General features: G+C 39.4%; 1 protein-coding gene across 1 annotated transcript; it reads right to left on the bottom strand.

The window, feature by feature from the left end:
• Positions 1 to 1,407: 1,407 nt before the first annotated feature.
• Positions 1,408 to 23,947, bottom strand: LOC124162784 (involucrin-like). Its single transcript, XM_046539420.1, has 9 exons — positions 23,856 to 23,947; positions 22,186 to 22,520; positions 19,965 to 20,057; positions 17,405 to 18,271; positions 15,737 to 15,781; positions 12,748 to 12,936; positions 11,201 to 11,251; positions 8,843 to 9,000; positions 1,408 to 3,222 (listed from the first exon to the last, which is right to left on the bottom strand). Exons 2-8 carry the CDS (start codon positions 22,506 to 22,508, stop codon positions 8,865 to 8,867), a joined length of 1,704 nt encoding a protein of 567 aa, XP_046395376.1. The 5' UTR covers positions 22,509 to 22,520; positions 23,856 to 23,947; the 3' UTR covers positions 1,408 to 3,222; positions 8,843 to 8,864.
• Between the last annotated feature and the right edge of the window lie 1,283 nt (positions 23,948 to 25,230).

Genomic DNA, 25,230 nt, shown 5'->3' with positions numbered 1-25,230 from the left:
TATGAATGTTGCTTAAAAAGTGTCGGCTTGTATAATAGGAACAATCTTGGAGTAGTATTGGATTAATATTAATTTTTTTTCCTGAAAGTCGATTACGTGACCCACTGCTGCGTGGTTTGCCACCGCGGAAGTACTTAATTGACAGTCTCTCAATTGCTCTCTCGAATTCCTCTGGATGTGTTTTAGTAGTATACAAAAACAGAAATAAAACATACTAAAACAAATAATTAATGAATGAGGAGCTAAAAACGTTATTGCTGAAAACTGAAACATACTAAAATAAAGAGATGAATGAGGAGCTAAAATATTTATTGCTTTTATCAAAAACTTGGCGAAGTACGTTCCTGGTGATACAAAGTTTACTACACTGCTTATTATGGACGCCATAATGACTGGATTATGAAGGATACCAAAATGTTGCCAGTCTGTTGGAATCCAAGGTATATCTCCTGTCAAAATATAGTTTTCATAAATTAAAATAAATTAAGTACTTTACAAGAATGGAATAGGACAGTTACCACAGTTATTTGCAGGGGTGGTCTGGGGTGAATTGGGGCCCTCGGCTGAAGCTCATGATGGGGTCCTCCCCCGGAACTTGTAAGGAAAACGCATGCCCGGAAATGGATTTAGACGCAATTCTGGCTATTAAAAACTAGATAAAAGTTAATAAAAGTAGCAGTTTCCTAAGGAAAATACTGTGAAAATAGAGAAATTCACAGCTTAAAAAATGTAATGACACAAATCTAAAAAAAAAACTCTAAAATAAGATTTTCGAATAACCCTTTCGAAAAAGAATCAGGTTCTCTTTATTATTCTGAGTAAGTGGCGTAACTATGGGGGGATGAGGGGGATAGATCCCCGTCCAAAGCCTCAGAAAAAATAATTTTTTAAGAACTATTGTCTAGTTTTGACACTTAATTATTGCATTTACTCAAAGTGAAATTTTAAGGGCCAGAATGATGTAAAATATATTTCCAGGCATGTAATTTTTCAAAAATTCACCCGGACCCCCTGTGGCTCGGATACCCCCAGACCCTCCCATCCCCCCCAAAGCATATTCCTAGTTACACCACTGCTCTGAGTCATATATTTTATTTATTTTTATGTGACCTTTATACATGGAATACGTTGTATATAAAACAAATTAGGCAATGAAAATTTGGAATTTTATAATTGCAGATAAGCTTCGGTTCGGGTAATCCAAGTTTTCTTATTACACCTGTCATTTATGCTTCACGATAGACGCGAGCGTTGTGGGGGCCCTATAAGCTCGGGGCCCTCTGCGATTGTCGACCAGCCCACCTGGTCAAACCGCCCCTGGTTATATGTAAATGTCCGCATGCTACGAGTCATGGGTTTCAAAAGTTCTCGATGTAACCGGTTCTGATCAGTTATAGTCCTAATAAGGAATGAGAACTTTTTGACATTTATTTTTTTGTGTGATCTCTGTATATAATTTCTTTCCATAAATTAAACCCTTTATACTATTTTATAGATGTTTTTTTTTGCAATGTAACATGGTTACAGTGAAAAAATGTAATTTTTAAGAACATGATTCAGCAGCTTTTTATATCAGTTTAATTTTTTAAAAGTGCTTATTAAAATATTTACCTAATGGTACATAATATCTGGTCGTTATGCATTGTGTAAAAGAAAATACTTGGCGGTTTAAAAATTGTCGAATACTCTTCACGAGCATTACTAATTTCTTTCCAAATAATTATACCTACGTGTCCTATGTAAGAAATGAGGCGACGCACCGCTACCATTTGTCAGGAAAAGTATGTCGACCCGTTATCCTCCACCCTCTCCGAGGAGTGCTAGCATAGTTCTTGAATGTCCCCATGTGCCAGGATATCCGTCAAAAACGATACCCCACGAATGCAATATAACAAAGATAATTACTACATAGAAGCATCCACAGCCACAGAGGATCGGTTTCCTCGTCATATGAATGCCAGGTATGGTTCGATGGGTGCAAATTAATGATATCTTCATATATCGCTGACTGATGATTCAAATGATTTGTGATTTGTCGGTGAAGTAAAGTAAGTCAAAGTCAAAGTAACTTACGTTGCTACGCTGGGCGCATTTTGGTCAGTCTCCCGAAAAGATCCCCAGTGCAGCGATGAGCGCAGAACGATCCATTTCTTAAACGATTTTAGCGTTTCCTGGCGAATAATATTCTGAAATTCTTCTCGGGCTTTGCACCAGGTCATTTCAGCCGTATTGGCGGACGTTTCGGAACACGACTTGTTTTCCATTCCGAAGGCGTGTTTCTGTCTGAATATCTGAGTGTGAATTTGGTCATTCACATAGTAACACGCCTTTATAGTGGACGGCGAGTCGTTTTCCGAACCGTCGGCCAATACGACTGCATTAACCTGGTGTAGAGATCGAAAGCAATACCTGAAATAACCATTTACTCTTAATACCTATTTGCAATATAGCAAGTATTTGCAATCGCAAACAGGATTAGAAATTTATGAATTTGGTTGATCGACTCATAATGAATTTAAATTTTAGTTGGAAGTACTATTTATTGGTTATTTTCCATGAATTTCGAATAGTTTTGCCGTCATCGACGCGAGTAGCAACTTTTGTAAACCCATTTAAATTCGCGGTAAACATCTCATAAAATGGCCGACTGGCGATCCTCTATTGTAATATTCGTGCCATTAGTTTTCAAAGATCCACTGGGCACTGGACACTGGCGTCAGCGTGTGGCAGCAAGGGCTGACAGAGGGATGAAAGTTTTGAAGGTGGCGTTGCGAGGAGGTCAGTGGGAGAGACGCTGTATTGAATTGACGAAAAACGATCAGTATTGGAGATTCAAATGTTTGCCTGTACAATAGGATGGACCGGAAAATGCCTTTTCTTCAGAATCGTCTTTGCTCTATACGGAAAAGCTACTGACCGGGGAATACCGAATATCCGTTTTTTTTAATGGGATAACTTCTATTAACCGCAACCACCAGAGTCCTTAAGTTTAAAGATTATTGTGAAAAAACATGAAACTTGGGGAAAATTTAGCTCCCAAAATGCAACATGTGCATGCGCAGCCAGAAATTTTGGGTGGTGTGGTTGGGAGACGACCGGCTTGCCCCTGGCGGGCGTCTGGCTGACGCCGTTCGAGATCCTGTGCATGGTCAAATAGTAGCCATCCTTGATCACCAAGTCATGCTCCTCAACAGCGCAGCTGTGGTACCTTATCAGATCCGACTGTGTTTGAAATAGGAAAAAGAAGGTTCAATGAGCTCGTGCAGCAATTTTTTAATTTGTCTACCGTGAAACTGATTTAACAACAGGATTATCAATAAAGAATGGTACAGATTCAAACATGGTTGAAATGAAAACATAATTATACTTAAAGGTTATGTTAATGATTATTTTTGACTCATATATCACGGTATTTTCATGATGTTTCATTAATAGTTAGATGAAACATACCGCGACAGAGGCGTTCAAATAACTGAATCTCAACAAATTTAGGATTTATTTCAAAACGTGCCACGTTACAATACAAGATTTTTGACGCCTCACCTGATTCGACCCGGGCACCGAAAATGGTCACGCTAGATAGGTTATTCGTTAAATATACACATAAACGCGAATCCATTGCTTTGGTATTTTGACGGATGCACCAGACCACTTATGAGTTGGAGAACACAAGCTGGAATCCTACTCTTCACCTTTTGGACTTCTCTTAGGAGCGGGTCATTTTGAGATAGTGGAAGAATGCTATCAGAAGATGAAGGCGACCACACTGAGCAGTGAGCAGGCCCCATCTATCCCCTGGCATCTTGTTTTAAGCTGCCTCTTAGGGCGCATTGCATAAGATTTTCAAAAATGTCCTCATTGAAGCGAGGAGTCTAGAGATATCCATTTATTCTCAATACATGCTACATAAATTTACAATCACTAGGAAAAGCACACCTATAGAATGAATCATCAGAAATATAAATTTAAGCTAATGGTCTCAATTAAAGCCTATTTCTCAGAATGAGTGACATTTCTATGCCCGGCAGCGACGTGATTGATGACTTTTGTAAACCCATTGAAATACACGGAGCAAAACATCATACTGAGTGACTGACTGGCGAATCGTTCACAGCAATATTCGTTGCGAAGGCCTTGATGTGTTGTGAGAAAAAAGTGAAACTGGCCTTAAAGTCGCATAGGGTCTAATGCAATGCATCAGCAACATCCGAAATGGCCGAGTGAAAAGTGGCCAAACCATGTTCCGAAAATATTTCTTATGAAAGTGCTGGTTTGTTTCAAATAATAATACTTAAAACATCCGTCCAAAAGGGAGCACACCTCAGTAGTGGAACACTACATGGTATTTTATCGTGGCGTACAGACCACTTAAAATATACGATATCATCTCGAAATAACCACAGATTAAAGATAAGTGTGAGATAAATTCTTGTCCACATCTATCTATTCCTCAAGTATAAAAACTTCTCTTCAAGACTGAAGTGATACATGAAAAGACTATTTCCCGGCATTTTTAAGTAATGAATGTAGGGTCAAAAACGCCACCATCGCCGAATTTTCAAGAACGCGTTAGCAACGATTGAGAGGAGGCCCAACAGACATTTATTAGGTCTATCCTGTCATTGATTTCACACAGCTCTCCACTAAAATCTTCATCAGCTAAGCTTTTCATGGTCTCAACATTTCTCTTTTATATCATTAATAACTGTTCTATATAGTGAATGCAAGGCATTCCTTACCGTTCTTCCCGCCAACTTGTCCTACAAATATTGGTGCTTGCCATCAAAAAGACCTTTTTCCCTCACGGCATGAACGATTAAATGGTTCAACCTTCAGAGGCTTTTCAAAAGGCTCTTCTCCTCTCCCACTCTGGAAATTCCTTGTTACTCACTAGGCTGATCAATACAGTTTATTTAAATATCATTCAAAATTCGTACAATCCCATCCAGTGGGTAAATTTACATATCTAGCGTCAAAATTTGAGAAAAGGTTTTTTTCTGTACCCTATCGCGAGTTGTTGTTAGTGACATTAGTCAATCAGATAAATTTTCATTTATGACGCAGTGACATTTCGTACAGTGACTACTCCGTGTACCCTGAAATTTTCAAGATGGAAATTTTTAGTTGAAATAACATTACGTCATAAATTCGCACGAAAGAGGAAGTCTCGTCAAAACTTTGCGAGCTGTTGCGAGAATCGCGAGGCTGATAGTGGGATAGGGGGTGCATAGGGAGTGGAAAGAAAGCTAGTGACACCGGAGGGGAGGGACAACGAAAAGAGAGGGGGTGAGCAGTGTTCTCGTATGAGTCCACCCAGGGGAAGTTTGGGTAGGGGATGACCACATGGGCATTTTTTATGGGGAGGGAGTGGAGTTACTCACGGTAGCGACGCGGAAGAAGGTTCCTAAGTCCAACCGATCAAAAGGAGGGAGAATTTCTTCTCATCTTGCACTGGAACTTGCACTGCATCTTCAAATACACTAGCAGCACTTCAACTTGCACTGTGAAAACGCAAATTAGACACAGAAAACCGGCATACGAAGGACATGTTTATCAACAATTCCGACTTGAATCTTTAGGGTTTCGTGTTAGACTGCAATTAACCTGAAACTTCAAATACACTTGCAGCACTTCAACCTGGAAATCGTCACGAGCTTATAGCAAACAAAACCAATCGTTACTTCAAAAGATCCGCTTTTCAGTAGAGAAGAAGTTCGTTCCTCGCAACAAACACGGTATGCTAATACAGTCCGCGCGGATAGCAAGTACTTCCCAGTCATCCTCGCGTCTGCGATTGACTCGTCATGCAACACCTCTTAAGGCTTCTATGCTGAGCCGGTAGGCCTTGCTGGACAGCCAACGAATATTACAAAAGAGGATCCTCAAGTCGGCCTCTAAATTTGCTGTCATCCACGGCGCATTTAAATGGGTTTACAAAAGTCACCACTCGCGTCGCTGACGGACAAAGAGATCCGAACTTCACAGGTAAATTAGGTATGATTCGGGGTGTAAACCAAAATTTGTATACATACTGACCTGATCTTTCAAATTCATAACTTTTCAGTGATATTCCTGGCATTGCAAACATTATAATACCAAATGTTGGAAATAAGTGGATCGTATTGAACTCATCACCGCACCGCAGGCATTTATGAAAGCAATTAAAATGCGACCGAAGCGACAATAGAAATCAGCATGCTACGGGACAGAATTGGACTCCCTCTATGAAGTCTCCTTGGGTCAGGCAGTCACCAAATTTGGATTACTAGGCGGGAAATATACAGCCGGAAAATCATGGATTATTAAATTGCCACAAATATGAATCGCATTCCTTTGAAATATTTACGATCACACCACAAATTAAGAATCAGTTCGGTGTGGTAGATATTGTATTGGCTTCCAACGTAGAGGGTCCGGACTCAAATCCCGGTGTTGGTGGAGATTTTTCGGAGGCTGCCCGATCCCTGCTTGAGTGCCTTGAGGAGGGCACTTCAAGTGCACCACTCCGTCCGTCGGATGGGACGCTAAGCCGTGGTTACCTTGGCGCTTTCGTCAAGAGCGAGTTAACACAGATGCTATGTTTCTCTTCCTCTTTTCTTCCATACCCTTCCCTCACGGTGCATATTACCTCAGCTGTTGGACGCCTCCTTCAAATACCATGCCATGCCTAAACTGAATCATTTTCAAAGACTATTAATAAAAAAGTTTCCAACTCTAAGAAGTTATTTGCTATTAAGAGATTACTTGCCATTTTAAGAAAATTTACTCGGCCTTTTTATATCTTAATACAGTCAAAGCTCGATAAGCGAGAAGTGGATAAGTTAGAAACCTCTATATGTGAGACTAATTGCCAGGTCCCATAATTTTTGCCCTATTAGTGAGAATCTAGTAACCTCTATAAGTGAGAGATTTGTTTGGCCGACCTCAAGCAGGGAAATATACGCACTCTTTCAACACAATGCGGAATGACGGGAAACCTGTGACACTCATTCTTTAGATTTTTATTCAAGGACTGTTTATTTTCAACCTTCCATGGGTCATGAACAGAAGACGAAGTGATTGATTAAAAGCTATTTCATTGTTAAATATTGTTCACACTTGTGGTATTCTTTTAAAATCATCGCCTTGATCGATTGAGGCATTGGTCTTGCCTGTGGATAAGCTTTGCTTTCTAAGCTTTCTTCATATGATGTTGCCGCCAATGACTTCCAATGAATTTTGCCTTTGCCCTGAAGCTCATCGCCCGTTTGAAAATGCTTCCCTCCTAGCCACATCTTCATTTCAGCGTAAAGATGGAAGTCACTGGGCACTAGATCGGCATTGCACGGCGGGTGATCAAAAATGTGCCATTGAAATTGCTCAAGGAGCAGTTCGGCTGCATCAGCGCTGACATGACGGGTGTTGTCATGGATCAGAACACTTCCACAAGTCTATCTCAAGCATGCCTCTTCTTTTGTTTTGAATGGGAAGCGACAGAATGTTTCACACTGTTTCACACTTTAGCTGCAGTGCATTTAAATAAAATCTCTTTTATCGGCATGGAGGTCAAGGCATGTCAATGCTGAAGCCATTCGGAGAGTTTTCTGGCTGCCTCTCCGCAGTGCACTCTTGGCGGGAGAATTAATTGAGGCAGTGAAATTAATGGGACTGCTACTAACTTAAACTAACAACTTACGGTAAGAAATAGCTTTAGCGTGTGTTGTAGAGGATGTGCAGTAGCCCTATCTGCGCAGTAACCGCCTGTGTCATGCATGGTGTTTTTGCTGAGGGATCGCGGGTTGAAAAAAAACCGCCCACGTAAATTTAATTAACGTTGACTAGAGAGGAACACGTTCTTCAAGAGATAAACTCACCTATCAATTCTTAACACTACGACGGAAGTTGAGAGGGATAGATGGACTGAGATATTATTCCGAAAAACATTTCAGAAGCTTGCATTGTTTCATTTCTCCCTCTCTGCAATATCCTCCCCGTACTTCCTCATGTGCACCTCCCCAATAAGCGAGAGAGGGTAGTTGAACAATCACCTATCAAGGTTCAACTGCAGATGATCAGTGATCTTCTCTTCGCTGAACCGTAGCAGAAGAACGCAAAGGAAAGTAAAAAGTGACCATAGGTGGAAATTTATTGTTGTCAACATTAGGAAACAAACAATGGAATAACGGCCTGGTCTCAGACGGTCTGAGGGTTATTTTGAATTTCCAGATGTAAACGACCACTTTTGGAGAGCTGTTGTATCTCCAAATGAATCGTGCAAAAATTCCACAGAGAAAATATCATTCGCCTTGACCAGGATTCGAACCCGGATCCCCGATTAATGGAAAATATTGGACGAGAAATTCCGGTATAGTCAACAAATTTCCACAAAGGGCAAAGATGCCTCGATAGCTTAAATGGCTGAAGCACTGGACTAGAAATTGAGGGATCCGTGTTCGAATCCTGGTGTAGGCTAATAATATTTCCTCTGAAAAATTTCACACAATTTGTGCATTGCTGTTGACATCGCAAAGTTTTCCCCGTGTCTAGTTCAGGAACACTTAAATAATTCAAATGAATCATTCAATGAACGAGGCAAAAATTATATCAGGTTGGAAATGAACCTTTCTCGTGACAGAGAGTCCTTCAAGTGTGCCGTTACTCGCGTACCGTAGGTTGTCCCTCATTGAAATCCCAAGCAAAACCCGCATTTGGCTACATTTGTGGCGTCATCCGAGTATGACCCCAAACTCGGCTATAGCGAATAATCCCCCTGGTTGGACCTCATACTAACCAGGACTAAGTCGGCAAGACCGATCTCAGCTAGATGGATAAACATAGCGAGAGAATGTCCTTGATCACCAACCTTACTCGCCAGTGGACCATGGCTACAGATCATCCTGCGACTGGTCCGGGGAGGTTCCAAAGAGGTTGCGGGCGCACGCCCTCCGTGGACGCGGCGAGGTTCTTCCGTGGGCCTGCTGGCGCCTCGAGACCATCCTGCGATACTCTGGAGACGAAGGGCTGTTTCGGAAAAATGAGAGGAGAAAAGAATTGCTTACACTTATTCTCTCAACCCATGGAAAGGGGATATGAAAATGAATTATCTGATATGAACGGATTAAAAATTTTCAAATTCGGTTTAATAAAGGGATGAAATTTTTTTGCAAAAAATCACCTCCTCAAAATATGTATGCAAACATAAGTCCATGTATGCATCAGAAAAAGGGCAAGCATTAATACATTACTATGAATATCATATTATAATTATTACGAAGATGATGATGGGTGCGACAGTGACTCAGTGATTTTCCACACAATCTTCTATATCATTTCTACTGTATAGATACCTTTTTCTTAACTTATACGCAACCAAACTCTACAAATGAGGTGCCAAAATGCACAGAATTTATCAGAGAACATGCGACGGCATATCTTACTTCCTAAATATTGCTATTGTTTCCTAAAATTGGCTTTTAAATAATGAAAAAAAAAACAAAAAAAACGGTAAATATTCCTGACGTTAACGGCGCACAAACTGATACATTTGTTCGGTTGCAACAATGTCTCGCATTCTTTAAATAACTTTTATCAAAATGCGGCTGATTCCACATGCAAGTCTCCTGTTGATACGTAAGTATGAGTCATCATGTGTGTTGTAACATAATGTAAACAAGCCACCATGTTGTTTGTAAATAATTTAAAACTAACAATGGTAGTGAGGGGGGGAGAGATTGTTGTGAAGGGAAAACGGGGAGTCGTGTATGGAGAGAAGGAGGAGGTAGACGTGTCATAAAGAAAGATCGGGAGAAAGACTAAAGTAGCGGTGTACCTATTGAGAGAGCGGAGGAAGAGATACGGCAGAATTCAAGATCGGCAGGGAGAAGAAGAGAACGCAGAGAAAAGGAGGCGCCTACGAGAGGAGAAGAGAACGGGAGAAAAGGGATACGGCAGAACTCAAGATCCACACACTGGTGCAGTTCATGGCGGTGGTTCAGTGAGTGGTAGTACGGATAATATAACTGGGATTGTGATAGTCATGGTGGCTTTTTGATGTTGTTTTTTGATCCCAAGTTTCAAAATATAGAGCTTGTTTTTAGTTACACTGAAATTATTTGTTAAGTTAGTAGTGGATATTTAAAAAACGTTACAGCGTTTAACAGAGGATAGTGTGATTACTTCCAATGTTGTGTGTAAAGAGGTCCTCCGACCTCAATTTGCACATGCACATTCCAATTAAATTTGTACATAAGACCCTACCTTTTTTTTCTACATTTTAAAATTAGAAACGCGCCTATCCCTCTGTGGACCTGCATTGAAAAGAGCGGGGGAAGCCCGCTGGGAGCGGGCGTAGCTCGCTCGTGTTAATTTAATCCATCCGGCTTCGAACCTTACTGTGTCCTTCTCAAGGTTATGGTTCCTTGGACTCCTAATAGTTGTATCCTCAGGAATGAAAATATAAATGTCGAAGCTAGTTCGTTGAAATGAAAATTGCGAGGTAATTTACTGAGTCGTTATTACTCCCATTATTACAATATTCCTTTAAGTTGAGCCAGCAACGATTAAATTATTATGAAGATGATTACAATTATGAAATTAGCCCCCTTGTAACATATTTTCTTTGTTTTACTCTGTTTATTGAACTGATTTGGCAAATATTCCACTCCTTTATATAACACACTTAAATTTTGTAATAATTGGGACCAATCAGTGACTTTAGGTTTACCCGCTGAAAAAGTTGGATAGAGCATTCTAAGACTTTTAATAGGCCAACTAAACCTGGATGGAAGACCGGAAGTGTTTCATCATCATGTATAAAGTATTGGAATGTTATGGTGGTCGGAATTTGGAGTGGTGTACTGTCGTGCACACTGATGGTAATGTATCTGGAGGATGTCAATGTCGCCTAAGATTTTTCAACTGAAGATTCGTAGTGTCATATAGTAGAATCCTGAGGAATTTTTATCGGGTTTGTAATAATTTTCCGGGAAAACATCAAATATTAGTTTGCAATTTATGATATTTGCAGAATTTAAATTCCTCAATACCGTTTTTAATTCCGCATCAATTCAGCAGGAAGTGAAATTCTGATTTTCTCCCTCAGGATAACGTCCTCGTCGGAATTCAAATTGTAACAGTATGAAATGAATTAAAATCCCTTGCCTAATATGGTAAGTATGAAGTATTTTGAGATCTAAGGAAGTAAAAAAATTGAGATACTTACAACCTGTACTCATCTTCTCTCGCGCGTGGTGAATAAGCCGATGATTCAGGCCTGAAATTTTTAAATATATGTTAATAAAACCCAAATAACACATCGACAGAAAATGTAATTAATTAGATTTCTAATTCATTTTTAGACAAGAGTTTTATGAATTAGGTCTTAAGACTTAAGGCTTAGGCTTTCCTGAAAACTTCCGTATATATTGTAGATGAGGAAGTTTTACTTCGTAGAAAGATTAAAGTAACTAAAAGCTACAATAATTAAGTAACTTGTTTCACTTATGAAATCGACTTTTAAAGCGATTTGGAGTGCGGTCTCAAAATCTGACCACCACCAAATCTAAATTATGTCTTTAATGAGGAGCAAAAAGAGAAAAATGCTCCTCAGGCATGTAGGGCTGGGAACGTCACAGGCTTCATACTGACGATGTAACTGTGCTGTGAAAACCGGATGGTACAATTTCACAAGAGCCATTTTTTCAAGCTCCGATGGGCCATGAATAGAAGATGAAATGATTGATTAAAAATTATTTCATCGGTAAATATTGAACACCCTTGTGGTTTCCTACCGACATAATCGCCTCTTCATTTGAGGAATTGGTCGTGGCGGTGGGCAAGCTTTATTATACCCTCACTATAGGATGTTGCAACCAATGACTTGTAATGGATTTTGCATTTGTCCTGAGGCTCACCGCCCGTTTGAAAACGCTTTCTTCGTAGCCACGTCTTTCTTTCAACGTAAAAATGAAAGTCACATATCATTAGGTCGAGATTGCACGGCGGGCGATTGAAAATGTACCATTTAAATTTCTCGTATTCATTGATCAGAACACTTCCAGAAGTCAGCATGTCTCTTATTTTGTTTTGGATGGGAATGGACGTAATGTTTCAGAGTTAACTTTGTCACCGGCTGCATGAAATCCACGAGCAAAACAAGTTTTTGAGATAAAACTCGGCAGTATAACCTATTCCATTACTGAAAGGATCGCCTGAATTTTCTTTGTTTGACTGGTGATTTTTGGTGAATTCATCGTAGCGATTTTTGCTTTGATTCATGAGGCCGTATTTAATTCGTCTCACCCATAGCCACAATGAATTTTTTTAATCCTCTTGTTTTGGCATAAAGGTCAAGACATGTCAATTCTCAAATCATTCGGCGACTTTTCTGTGCGCACACTTGGTGGGAGAATCGGCTGAGGCAGTAGCTAATATGATTGCCACAAACTTTAAGAGCCTCCAATCAGACATGACTTGAGCGTGTGGCACGGAGGACGCGCAGTTTTCCAATCTGCGCAGTACCCGCGTGTCGCTTGCATGGTGATGTTGCTGAGCGATGAGAGGTTCAAGTAAACGGCCCTCGCGTGTTAGTGAACCTGATAAGGTTAATTTTTTATTTTCCACATTTCGTACGAGTTAAATATAGGCCCATAGCGAAATTTTCACCACAATCTTGGACCCTAGGCGTTTTTTGGCTTTGAATGGAATGACCCATGTGAGATTATTCGATAATATTGTAGCTTATTAACGGCAAAGTGCTGTGATACTTACCGTGGGGGGCATCGCTGAGACGACTTCGGCGGGGGCAGGGGGAGATGCTGCTTAGGGCAGGACGGCGTGCAGGAGCCACCCCCGGAGGCAGGATATGTAACGGAGGCCTCTTCTAGTTGGAAGGTTGGGGGCGTCTGCCTCAGTTGCCTCAGCCGCGATCGCATCTCTTCGAGATTTTTCTCAACATGGCTGAAAAGGAAGAAAACGTCGAATTATTTGCTCGGAGTATTTGCTCACGTTTTGGAACATGATTGATCTGGTGTACATGATCTACACAATCAAGACGCCTCAGTACAAACCGCCTGAAATACGTTTTCGAGATTTTGCAAAACTGGACTGTATCAGATTTGAAACGAAATGGAATGGTCTTTCATGGGAGGAGTTCTTGTCTACGCGCGACGTTGATGAAAAACTGTTCAATTCACACCTTACTCACCCGCTAAATAGACACGCTCCCGTCAGAAAATAAAAATAAGGCGCAACCCAACCCAATGGCTCTCTCAAGAAATCAAACATGCCATGAGCCGAAGGGATTCCCGACGCATGCATTTTCGACATAATCAGAGTATAGAGAAATTCAATGAATACAAAGTCAGTCGTAATGAGGTGAAAAACATGCAGAATGATGCAAAGGTGCGCTTTTTTTGCTTATCAAATATGTTGATCCCTTATATCAATTATTTCTCTTTGTTTATGTCAAATATATCAAAATCACAACTATCTAAACTACAAAAAATACATATTGTGATGTACGTTATATCTGAGATATTGTATATCATGACCAAATTGCCAAAAATTAGAAATTATAAAAATTGAACTGCGAAGAAAATGGCAAATAGGTGTATTTGTGTATAAAATTTTAAAATCTGAAACCCTTCACATATTTTTCAACCTCATCTGAACAATTTAGCCAAAAAATCAAGCACTACTAGAAGCAAAAATGAATGAGTAGTACTGTGTCACTGGACTAACATGTATCAAAATTTCTCTTTATGTAAAATCATGTAATGTATGGAATTCCATTACTCAACACCTGACAGACGTCATAGCAGTAGATCATCTAAAAGAAGATTATTCCAATTTTGTTTAAATGAAATTTGATGTTTTCGTTAAAATATTTAAAGTTATCGTTTTTTCTGTGTATGAAATACCTTATTTTGCCCATTTATTATGTACTTTGCTCTGATGACTGTATTTTTCTCTATTTATTATGAAATTTGATGACTATGTCAATATATTGAAAGTGGATCTGTATGTATTGTTTGATCTGTATGATCTGTGGAGTGAATTACTTCTCCAGATGTTCATGTTAATATTTTATCAACAATTAATAACAGTGATTACAATAATAAGGTAGAACTTGGTGTGAGATTCCCAAACACCAATTGCAGCGTACTTACATTTAGACCTTAGCACGAAGCTAGGGGACCTTACCACAAAGATTAGCATGGGTTTTGGTCCATTTTTACCCGACGGATGAATTAGTATGTCTTTTTTGGAACTCACAGCGTCGTAGTCATTCGCATTTAATTAGTGTTTCGATAGCACCGACCATGAGTCATGGAAGAAGACATATCGCGTTGAAAAACAACTTGAATATTTTATGATTCGAGAATTTAATTCCGGAAAACTTATCGAACCACCTCAGCGCAATTTCAGAGCAGCGTTTCCGGTTAAGTATTTAAAAGAGAGATAGATGGTGTTCAGTGCAGTAATTTTTTGAAACTCCTTATACCCTGAGCTGATTTTTTTTTTAAGTTTTCGATGATATTATCCGCCACCTTTTCTATTAATTTTCTGGCCTTAACATAAATTCCAAGATATCATCCCAATTTTGGTGGTTATTACAGAATAGTATCATTTTTGTTTTTATATAGGTATGTATCCTTTGACCAATTAAAGAGGAGTGCAATTGATATAGGCGTGATGTAAAGGAACTTTGACACATTGAAATGAAAGGTGGTTGCATTTTTCCATGATACTGGTTAAATTATTAAATTAAAGATTATTCGTGGTACTCAAAATCTTGGAATTCTACTGTAATATAATTGGTTTCAGAGGGTAATAAAAGTAAATTGTTAAACGCTTATAAAAAATACTGAAAGTTACTGAATCTACGATGCCACTCAATAATGCTCATAGAAAGCAACTACAACGTACTTAAAGGCCGTTTTACACGAGGTACGTACTTGCACAACCTGACGTGTATACGAAGGCGCAGTCTAAATTGCGCCGTGCAAAGCGGTGAATTGCTGTAACACATGCGAGAATGCGTGGACGTGAGATGGCCAAATAGCTCCTGTTCTAATTTCGTTCATGCATTCGCGCAATTCCACGTCATTTTAGAAATTAATGCAGTTCTAACCTGCGCAACCCCGCCCCCGTGTAAAACGGCCTAAAGAATGGAAGGAACACACAAGCGATCAGAAATTTAACGCCACGAACACAAGAGCATTGAAATAAAATGGAAATGTGAAAGCATTTTATGTATGAGGAAAATGTATTCGAGCAGGATAATCAACTGAAAATATTTCTTACAAAAAAGTGCGCATAACTGATCTGTAAATGAAGTAGCGCTCCTAATTACCACGGTTACAAATTTCAGAGATCTCTACAGACAGGCGGGAAGTGGCTGGAAACGGATTCAAGTAATTTATCTCAAGAAACATAGCTAGCACAAGTAAAGCACGTTTTTCATACAATCAGCCCTCTTAAACAGCTTAACGAATACGCCAATAGCTCTTTTAAATCAAAATCTCATCGTTTAAAATCCCATATACAACATTGACTCATGCATTCAAAGAAGGCCGAAGGCAAAGTAACTTTTAGCCACACTAAAAATGGTATCAATACGGTAATCAAGAATGCTTAGGAGGAACTACAATTCACATTGTTCATTCTCGAAACAATATTACGAATTTAAGTAGCTTTCGGTCAATATTTTCATGGTCTATTTAATTTGAAAAAAAATCAGAAAATCACTACTTACTCAATAACGTCTCCACCAATAGCATCGTCCTCAGGATCTGTCGAACTTGAAGGGGAAAATGTGAAACATAATAGATTAATTTTTTGATTTCAACAAGAAAAATTCATTCATGATAGAAAAAGTATTAAAAACCCACATTGCTGGCAAATTTGGAATTCATTGAATGTTTGATAGGTAAGATTTTTATAATCCTGAAAATATTCTATTCAAACTTACATTTCAAGCTTATATGTAAGACTTTAGGACAAGCTTCACGTTCTAAAGTCGGCCGAGCTCCACATGAAATGCAAAAAAGTTTCTCGAGTTTCCAACCATGTTTTGATTTGAGCATATGGTCCAAGCACGCAGCGGGAAGCCGGAGAAACATTCCGTTAATTATGCGCAAGGAAATATCTGTCATAGGAAAAGTTTCCGATAATATGGAACAAATTTTACCCCCGCCACGCATCTAGCTAGAGCTGACGTCCCGGCTCTCGGCTACGAAAGAAAGGGTATGCGACAAAGATACACCTGCTCAATTGATGGGATCGGTTTTTTCCACTGAACTAACTTTTCTCCAAGAACTGGGGTTTGCAATCAACATGCGATTTTTACTGCCCCGGTATTAGCCAATGAACCGGTTTTAAGAGTGTACTGATCATTTGACGAAACCATCTCTTTCACAGAAATGATGTTTTTCTCCGCTACCAATCTAAAAGGTGTTAAAAAATTTAAGTTAATATGTATCCTAGAGATTTCATTCTTCACACAAGATGTATTTAACTATCGCATGAATAGCTAAAAAAGTATAAGTAAAGCGTAAGAAAATCCATGAGATTCAATTACATTACATTAAGTATTCCCGTACATTTAAGATATCCGGCTAAATGTGCGTAATTTAACACGTTAACTACAAAGTTACCGAATTCGATTAAATGAGAATAAATCACCTGATCTGAGAACTGTTACAAGGAATCAATGTTAAGTATGCATTTGGCTATAAGTGGTCTGACAATGTGCATTAGTGCTCCAGAGGCTTGCGTTTTGAGCTCTTCCACCAGTACAACGACTCGACGCGGATTCCCCGAGGCACTGGTGTAGAACCACTGGCACTGTTCCTTCATGCTATGTGAAACGGAAATGTTTCACTCAAACCTGAAACCACATTTTCTACAAATAATTCGGTAGATGGTTGGGAAAGATGATACAGGACTAGGGAAAAAATAGTTTCTCATTTAGTTATATTCTCGTAACTTTAAAATAAAAAAAAATACGAAAGATGCCGCCCACTTTTCATGAGTTAGTGACGTCATGGGAGTTATACATTGCTCACCGAGGCTCTATCACTGACGGGGATAGCCCATTACTAGATCTTTATTAGCAACCAGTCACATGAGACGGAGGCACGAGGTGGAGAAACGGTGAGCTGCTTGGCTCGCGAGTCTGTGATGCCATCATCTTATCTTCGAAATGGTTCCGGCCGCCGATTTTTCGCAATGATTATCCCTAAGAAGGATCAAATAATCAGAGAATTCTGGTATAGTTATTTTTAAAACTATAAATTATTCTAAATTAATGTGAAAAATGGTGAATGAGTAGAATCGTGAAACTGAACCCCTACTTTGGTGAATTGGAGAATGCCCCTAGCTACATGAAAACTCCTCGTAGTAGAAGGAGAACTTTGCTTACCATGGTGAGCATTCTTGGAGGAAATCTTCAGCGTTGCGCAGGTCATACGACGGCTGAGCGGCGATTGCCTGGTGCGGCTCACATGGAAGTTGGGGCAACCTCTGTGCCGGCGAAAAGGGCTTCTCAGACTCAGGTTCACTACTATATTCAAAATAATTCCGCATAAATCGAATTTGACAACCTTCAGGTCCTCCTCTCTTGCGCACCCGACTCTGAGTTACTTGACACTGGGGTATTTCACCCTGAGGCATTTGACTCTGAGGTAATCGATACCGAGGTAATCGACTCTGAGGTAATCGGCTCTGAGGCATTCGACTTTGAGGCATTTGACACTCAGTTGTTGGATCTTCAGGTATTTCAAACTGAGGTACTCGACTCTGAGGGAGACGACTCTGAGGCAGACGACTCTGAGGTAATCGACTCTGAGGTAATCGACTCCGAGGTAAGTGACTCTGATGTAATCGACTCTGAGGCATTTGACACTCAGGTATTTGACTTTGAGGCACTTGACGCTGAGGTATTCGGCTCTGAGGAAGACGACTCTGAGGTAATCGACTCTGAGGCTGTCGACTCTGATGCATTCGACACTCAGGTATTTGACTCTGAGGCAATTGACGCTGAGGAAGACGACTTCGAGGTATTCGACTCTGAGGTAATTGACTCTGAGGTATTCGACTTTGAGGCATGTGACACTCAGATATTTGTTCTTCAGGTATTTGACACTCAGGCATTTGATCTTCAGGCATTTGTCCTTCAGGTATTTGACTCTCACACGTTTGACCCTCAAAAATTTTAGTCTGAGTTGTTTTCTCTGTGGTCTTATCCCCACAAGTCCATTTCTTCGTAGTTTTTTTAACAAGTTTTAGTCTGAAAAGAGGAGAGAAATTAGAGCCAGGAGCGACTAAAATAAATAATGCAACAGAATCATCAATATCTATGACACTGGCTTTTTGGATTGATGATTGAATTTCGTTACTAAATCTATAAGAAAGAGATTCAAATAATGTTTTCAGTTATCATTACTTTAACTTAAGGACGCTAATACAAAAATCAACATCTGATGTTTAAAGTAGAATGGAAAGAGGGACATGTTCATACTAAAAATACTATTCTACAATAATGGGGCAATTGACGCTAAGGAAGACGACTTCGAGGTATTCGACTCTGAGGTAATTGACTCTGAGGCATTCGACTTTGAGGCATGTGACACTCAGATATTTGTTCATCAGGTATTTGACACTCAGGCAGGCTAGATCATGATACGAGATTTCGACCAAAACAATTGAAAAAAAAATCGTGATTCTGCGGAATTTATTCCACGGCTGACGACGGACAACCAAAGGGCCCACCTCATTCAGCCTTCAGAACTCAAGAATTTTGGCCAAACACTCCATGGAATATCATCCCACCCTTCTCATCTGACCTCACTCCTTATAACTTCTTCTTGTTCCTCAACTAAGTAGTTTCTTCCTATGTTAGTGGCTAAATAGATGCCTTGTAATTCTCCTCTAGTTGAAAAAGAAGTTTAGAATATTAAATTAAAAGGTCTCCAAAAATGATTTCCGCGATAAATTTGATAAATTTCTTACCCTTGCATATTAAACGCAACACTAGCGTATATGATTATGAATAATTTCGCATCCAGTCCAGACTCGCCATACAATTGACAACCTAATATTATTCCGCGGTGTTCGACTGATTGGTGAATACATTATGCTTTGAAGTTGTTACATAAATATGCGATCAATTGATAAAGCTTTTGGCTTGACCCTTGTTTTGTGGTTTTAAAGTCGCCAAAATTTCTTCCCCTCTGGCGTAGACCTCTTAAAAACTAATGCGGGGACTTCTCCGGGACGGAGGGAGTCGTGTAGGACTCTGAACGATAACAAACTACGAAGCATCAAGGTGACAACGCCAGCTTGGCCCTCCTCCGCCAGGAACGATCGAAGGAAGGAAGTTGTTATAACACGGCTAAGGATAGGGCACTGCCCTTTGACTCATGCCTTTCCTTTTACCGAAGAGATGCAAGCTCCTCAGTGTGATGAGTGTAGATGCCCCTGAAGTATCCGAAATATCCTTACAGTGTGTGACAAATACCGTCACGAGCGAACACGGTTCAATATAGGGGGAATCTTGAATCCCATCAAGGAGACCACCCTACTAGTTTGAATAAAGTAATATTATTTCTCAAGGAAGTCGGTCTGTTTAGCAAAATATAAAAGTTCCCACTTATTTTATGTAAATATAATACGCATATACGACCCTTTGAATGAACGATTTGAATCAAATGAGTGAGTAGTGGTGCAAAATGACCGACGCCGTCGACGCACCCGAGCACTCAATTATAATACTACCTACTTCTTCAGAACGCATCATTCCTGACGAGGTCCCCGGCAGAGGGCAAGAAACGTTGATGACTTTTAAGCCACAGGACGGATTAACCTAAAAGTTTTATCGATTTATATTATGTTTTGCAAAATCTATTGATTTTTGATGATTTACTCCGTGAATACTTTCATAATAAACGCACGACTTCCGAGAATGTTTTTAAGCACTTCACCTTCTCCTTGGGCTCTCAACAGGTTGCTGCGTTTCTTCAGCGGATTCGTCGCCACAAGGCATTGACTGCTCCTCGGGACGCAAAGCTGGTTCCCTGGAAAAAATAAAAAAATAAAATAAGGTGGGTCTCTTCGGAAATAGAAGAACTCCTGTTGTGGATCTTCTGTTACGAATTACTGTGGGTAAATTTATAAATAGAAAGAATACCAAAACGCTTTGATAGAGATGCTCTGAAAGAGAGAACATTGTTGCCAACACTCGACTCAAAGGAGACAGATTGGAGCAAATCAAGTCACTCTCTCACCTTGCAAGCACCATCACCTGGGACATATTAAGCAAGACAGACATCAAGGATCGATTATCCATGCTGAGGCAGGGGTTCGGGTTGGTGTGGTGGCTGGAGTGTTGGCTTCCCACCCGGCGGGCTCGGGTTCAAAACCCGACAGTGGCAGAGAATTTTCAGAGACTGCCCGATCCCTGCTTGAGTGTTGTGTGGAGGTTGTCCTCCAAATACCATACCATGCTGAGGCAGTGTTTCTGGCGATGAGACCGCTACTATAAGACTGGAGACCAGAAAACAGCACGTGAGTGGGTAGTGGCACTATTTTGCTCAGTAGTTAGGACCATTGCAAAAAGTGATCAGAAAGGAATAGATACCTTGGAGACCTGGTGCTGCAGGTGGATAATGAAGATATGATAGACCAATAGGGGGAGAAATGAGGAGATACAAAGATGAATAGGAGAAGAAAGGAAATTATGGATGACCGAAAGCAAAAGCAGAACGCGTTGATTTGGCAAATAACTAGGCACAGAATTTACGTGGGAAAACAATGGAAGGAGAAATTGATGAAAAATTTCAGAGAGTAAGACGAAAGGACAAGTACATAGCATAGATCAAGAAGGATACCGTTTTTCCCGTAGAGCTTCAGGGAGGTAAAAGAACTGGCTTGGAATAAGGAGAAATGGAGAGTTGTAGCATACCAATCTTAGAATTGCAATAAAATTTATGTATGCATTTGGATAAAGATGCAGCACTAGAGTTTCCCAAAAAAAACTTAAGTATGGTAGTTGAGGTGGCAATGTGTAACTTTTCCGGCTTAACTTTGGGAACCACAAATATAGGGAAATAAAATGCACTTTGTACAATCCATACAAACTATCAATCGATATCGACAATGGCTTCGATACTGGCTTATCATTATCTCGTTAAATATTTTGTACCTAGATAAGGTTAGCTACAAGAGCATCAAAAGCCATCATCTGAGTCAGTAAATATTCATCGTGGAACTTTGTTTGCACGTAAATTTGATTTCCCGTGTTGTACACATTCCATTTTTCTTTGTAAATTCCTTTTTGCAAACATTTTCAGCTCAATAATTCAACATTTGACCTTACCATAACGCATTAACAGCTCAGAAATATCTATTTTCCGTATTTCATGAATATTACTCACGTCCCAGGTGTCCAGGTGAGTTTGAAATCAGAAAGAAAGCTGTCGTTTATTTGAAAATAAAGCCACTGCTACTAAAGCACTGGGACTAGCAAAGAAAACTATAGTCTTTGCCGCTGTAGTAATACGGGCGTTTCCATGGAATGTTATGCAGGTCCCTGTGAAGATTACTTTTCTTTCACTTACGGGTCACCATCTTGAATAGTGTTTAAAATAATATGTTGTAGCACAATAAAGGCGATGTTCGTATTTCCTGCCTCATATTTTCTAAATATATATTTACATGAATTTATAGCTACTCAAAAAATCACCATAAATGGACGTTTTGTCGTGTCTAGGGAAAGCTGATTTCGAATCAACAATATGCCTTTCTTCCGGAAACTAACAGTTATTTTTAGATGCTGTGCTTGAATTGCCCTTCACAATACACTAAAGCAGGAGTACGGCAGTCTTTTCCTTCGAAAATTATATGCCACTGCCGGGAATTGAACACCTACCTACCCTTATTAATTCTCTATTCGAGCATACATTGACGGCTTAATTTTCAAAAGTTTAGTAAAGAAAAATGATTTCATCGAAAACTATAACTCTGCAGATATTCGAATAAAGGGCAAAAGGTTTGTGGTTAGAGTTGAGGAATATTTATAGCCTAAAGCCAAAACCTCAATAACCATCCCTATCATTAAAAAAATGTTTTTTTTTTTAATCTCCCGAGGTAGCTTATACACCGAGTTCATATTTGCCTAAATACACGGAAATAACGTAAACTCACTGATTTCCGCATTCGTCGGACCAGCCTTCGTCCTCTTCCCGATGTGTGGGGGTGGGACAACAGGGGAACTCATCGCGAGGGGGCGGCATAAGGAAGGCATCCGGGATCTTCTCCTTTCGCCGGCGCCGCCGAGGTCGTGGTGGCGTTGGAGTCCTCTCCGGCTCGAAGGGCACGTTTGCGAACAGTCCGTAGCCTCTCCTGCTGATCGGAGGCGGCGGGTCTCGGTGGGGGCTGCCGTGGAAGGCGCGGTTGTGCATTGCAGTCGGCGATCCAACCTCCGCACAGTCCTCGTAGATGACGAACCGCTGTCTCGTGAAATTCATGGCGTACCGGAACTAAGTGGAAAAATACGGAAGTGAAAATTCTAGCATCGTTTCCGCGGTGACGATTGTGATGAGCGCAGGATTCGGGATCACCAGTCGAGTATGTCGGTCTAGTGAGACAAAAGTTTCGAAAGCCAACCGGCTTTAATAATACGATAATTAATAGCCATAATTATTTATAAATATGGCAGCAGGAAGTAATTGCTCATAAATGCCCTGGAATACGTCATTTTTTTCATTTTTTAAATTATAAATGGCAAGTTTTGATTTCCTAGTGACGACAAATTTACGGTTCCATATGGTAACGCCTAAACCTTATACGTCAACTTAAAAAAAATTGGATTAAGAGGAAGAAATTAATCTCTGCAGAAAATTGTAAACTTTTCAACGAAAACTTATTCTGAGTGTGTATAACATGGGGTAAAAACTTATTCTCACATCTCTCTTCACTTTCGGAGTCAATTCTTACTGTATCATTTATGTATTGTATCCATTATACGGGTCCATTTCAAAGTTGCTTTCATTCTGGCAAGGTATTATACAAGTCACCAAAAATAATACAATTTGCCTACCAATATAAAATATGGATTCTAGCGATGAAATATCATAAAAGCCAATAATATACACCTATGAACATTTAAAAACATTGATTTAGAGACCTTTACTTTATGCACTTCTCAAAATTACAAAAATCAAATCATTTGTAAAATGAGGTAAATATTAGTGGCATATTTTTACACAGACTCCTAAGTTCATCACAATATTCGTATCCCTCACTTCCAGGCTTCACACCTACGATGGATCCTTAACACCATTAATGAAGAGACTTCCAATAAGTCCACGTTTTTCCCCGATTGCATAATCAAAAACTACGACAACACTCATTCTTTGAAATTCCACTAACAATAAATAGCTTCAGAAATTGGGATTTTTAGCAATGCTCCTAACATTTGCTACAATTGTGTTGATTACTGATGCATAACATATGAAAAACAACTTAATATTACAAATAATTGCTAGCATATGGTAACACCAACTACACCGTAAGCATAAATTAGAGGCTTGCGCTTGAGGAAAAACACGAGACGCAGAAAAATGGGACTGTCTGCATTTCAATTACACGTGGTTAATTGAAAAGCACTATCCAACTTTAACGCGTTTTTTGAACAAAAATAAAGATCGAAGAAAAAAAGAAAAGTAATTAAAGACGAGGTATGACATTTTCTCTTACAAAATCGTCAATAAAATTTTTAGCTGAATTTAAAATGAACTCATACCAAAAATACTCTACAAACTGGATTTAAATTTACACAATCACGATGTGAATAACATGCATATTTTACTTACTTTTAACGGCTTTCTTCATAAAAATGTAATTCAAATTGTTTTAAAGTTAGGGAAACGATAAATTTTGTCCATAGTCAGCCATGTGTTGCACATATGGGTCGGAATTTAGATTGTAAACAAATCAATGATATTGATCATGGTAACCAAGCGAGTCAAACAAAGCAATCGCGATATTATATGCATTAAGATGGGCTCATCGTATTGTCCTTTCTTCTTTATTTCGTGATTGATCCATATTTTGGAATATTTAATAATAACAATGCCGCAAGTTTTACCTTTCGCATTGACGAATATTAATCAAGCTGTGGTTACAGTACAATGCTTATACAATCCTTTCTTTTTTATATCTAAACATCCACTTACGCAATTATTTCCAGAAATGCAATGCTTCCACTCGCAAGAATATATGGATATGAATACCTTAAATAAAGCTCAGACTTATTTCAGCCCTCACGAAGGCCATCATATTGGAAGGTTCTTCAAGGAAAAAATCAAATCATTTGTAAATTGAGGTAAATATTATTGGCGCATTTCCACACAGACTTCTGAAAAGGTGAAAAAAAAATGTGAAAACGCTTTTTCGCTCATGCTAACCACTTTAAGTGAGGCAAAAAACATCGTAAATATCTTAGAGCTTACTTTACGTGGTATAAGTTTTGAGCATCAATCCCGCAATACTTTGTATAATTTTGTAGTTATATACGTTTATATTAATAGTAACTAACTTAGCAATAGTAGCTCGGAAGGCACGTTAGAAGGAACTGTTGCTGGCAATTTTCTTAATTTTCGTTCAATGACAGTGCAGCTAATTGAAACAACCATCAATTACCTGCATACTTAATTAAAAATGTTTATGTTTAACCATTCTAGAATATTTTTATTACTTTTCATCGCCGAAATTATTGAAGAATGTTCATCTACTTCATTTTCTCTTCTGCTTTCGTGGAGAATCGGGTTGGTGTGATTGCTAGTGTTCATACCCCTAGAGCTCAAGATCAAATCCCGGCGACAGCAGGGTTTTTTTTACAGGTTGCCTGATCCTTGTTGCATGGAGGGAGTTTCAAGTAAAGCACTCCTTCCGTCAGATGAGACGTTAAGTCCCTCGGTTCCTTTGGTGCCTTTCGTAAAGAACAAGCTAATGCCGACGTCAGGTTTCACTCCCCCCTTTCAATGGTGCAAATGACCTAAGCTGTCAGTCGGCCCCTCTAAATACCATACCATACCTTCTTTTGCTTCTACGTCCAATGTGAGAGTTTATACTAAACGCTGCAATTACATAATTTCAAGTCCCCCTACACACTCAAATTCGGGACTTTTGAAATATATAAATCTAAAAATAAGGTTCTGGATCTTGATATTACTTTGGAATAATTGA

The sequence above is a fragment of the Ischnura elegans genome, chromosome 7 (genome assembly GCF_921293095.1).
Source record: "Ischnura elegans chromosome 7, ioIscEleg1.1, whole genome shotgun sequence".
Lineage (NCBI taxonomy): Eukaryota > Metazoa > Arthropoda > Insecta > Odonata > Coenagrionidae > Ischnura > Ischnura elegans.
This window is presented reverse-complemented; position numbering and strand designations above follow the sequence as displayed.

Excerpts from the sequence above, each read along its gene's own strand:
- LOC124162784 (XM_046539420.1), bottom strand. The coding sequence starts at position 22,508 with ATGAATTTCACGAGACAGCGGTTCGTCATCTACGAGGACTGTGCGGAG. Across the intron at positions 15,782-17,404 it reads CTCCAAGAATGCTCACCATG|TTCGACAGATCCTGAGGACG; the intron begins GTAAGCAAAGTT and ends TTCCCCTTCAAG. Across the intron at positions 11,252-12,747 it reads TCTCAGCGATGCCCCCCACG|GCCTGAATCATCGGCTTATT; the intron begins GTAAGTATCACA and ends TAAAAATTTCAG.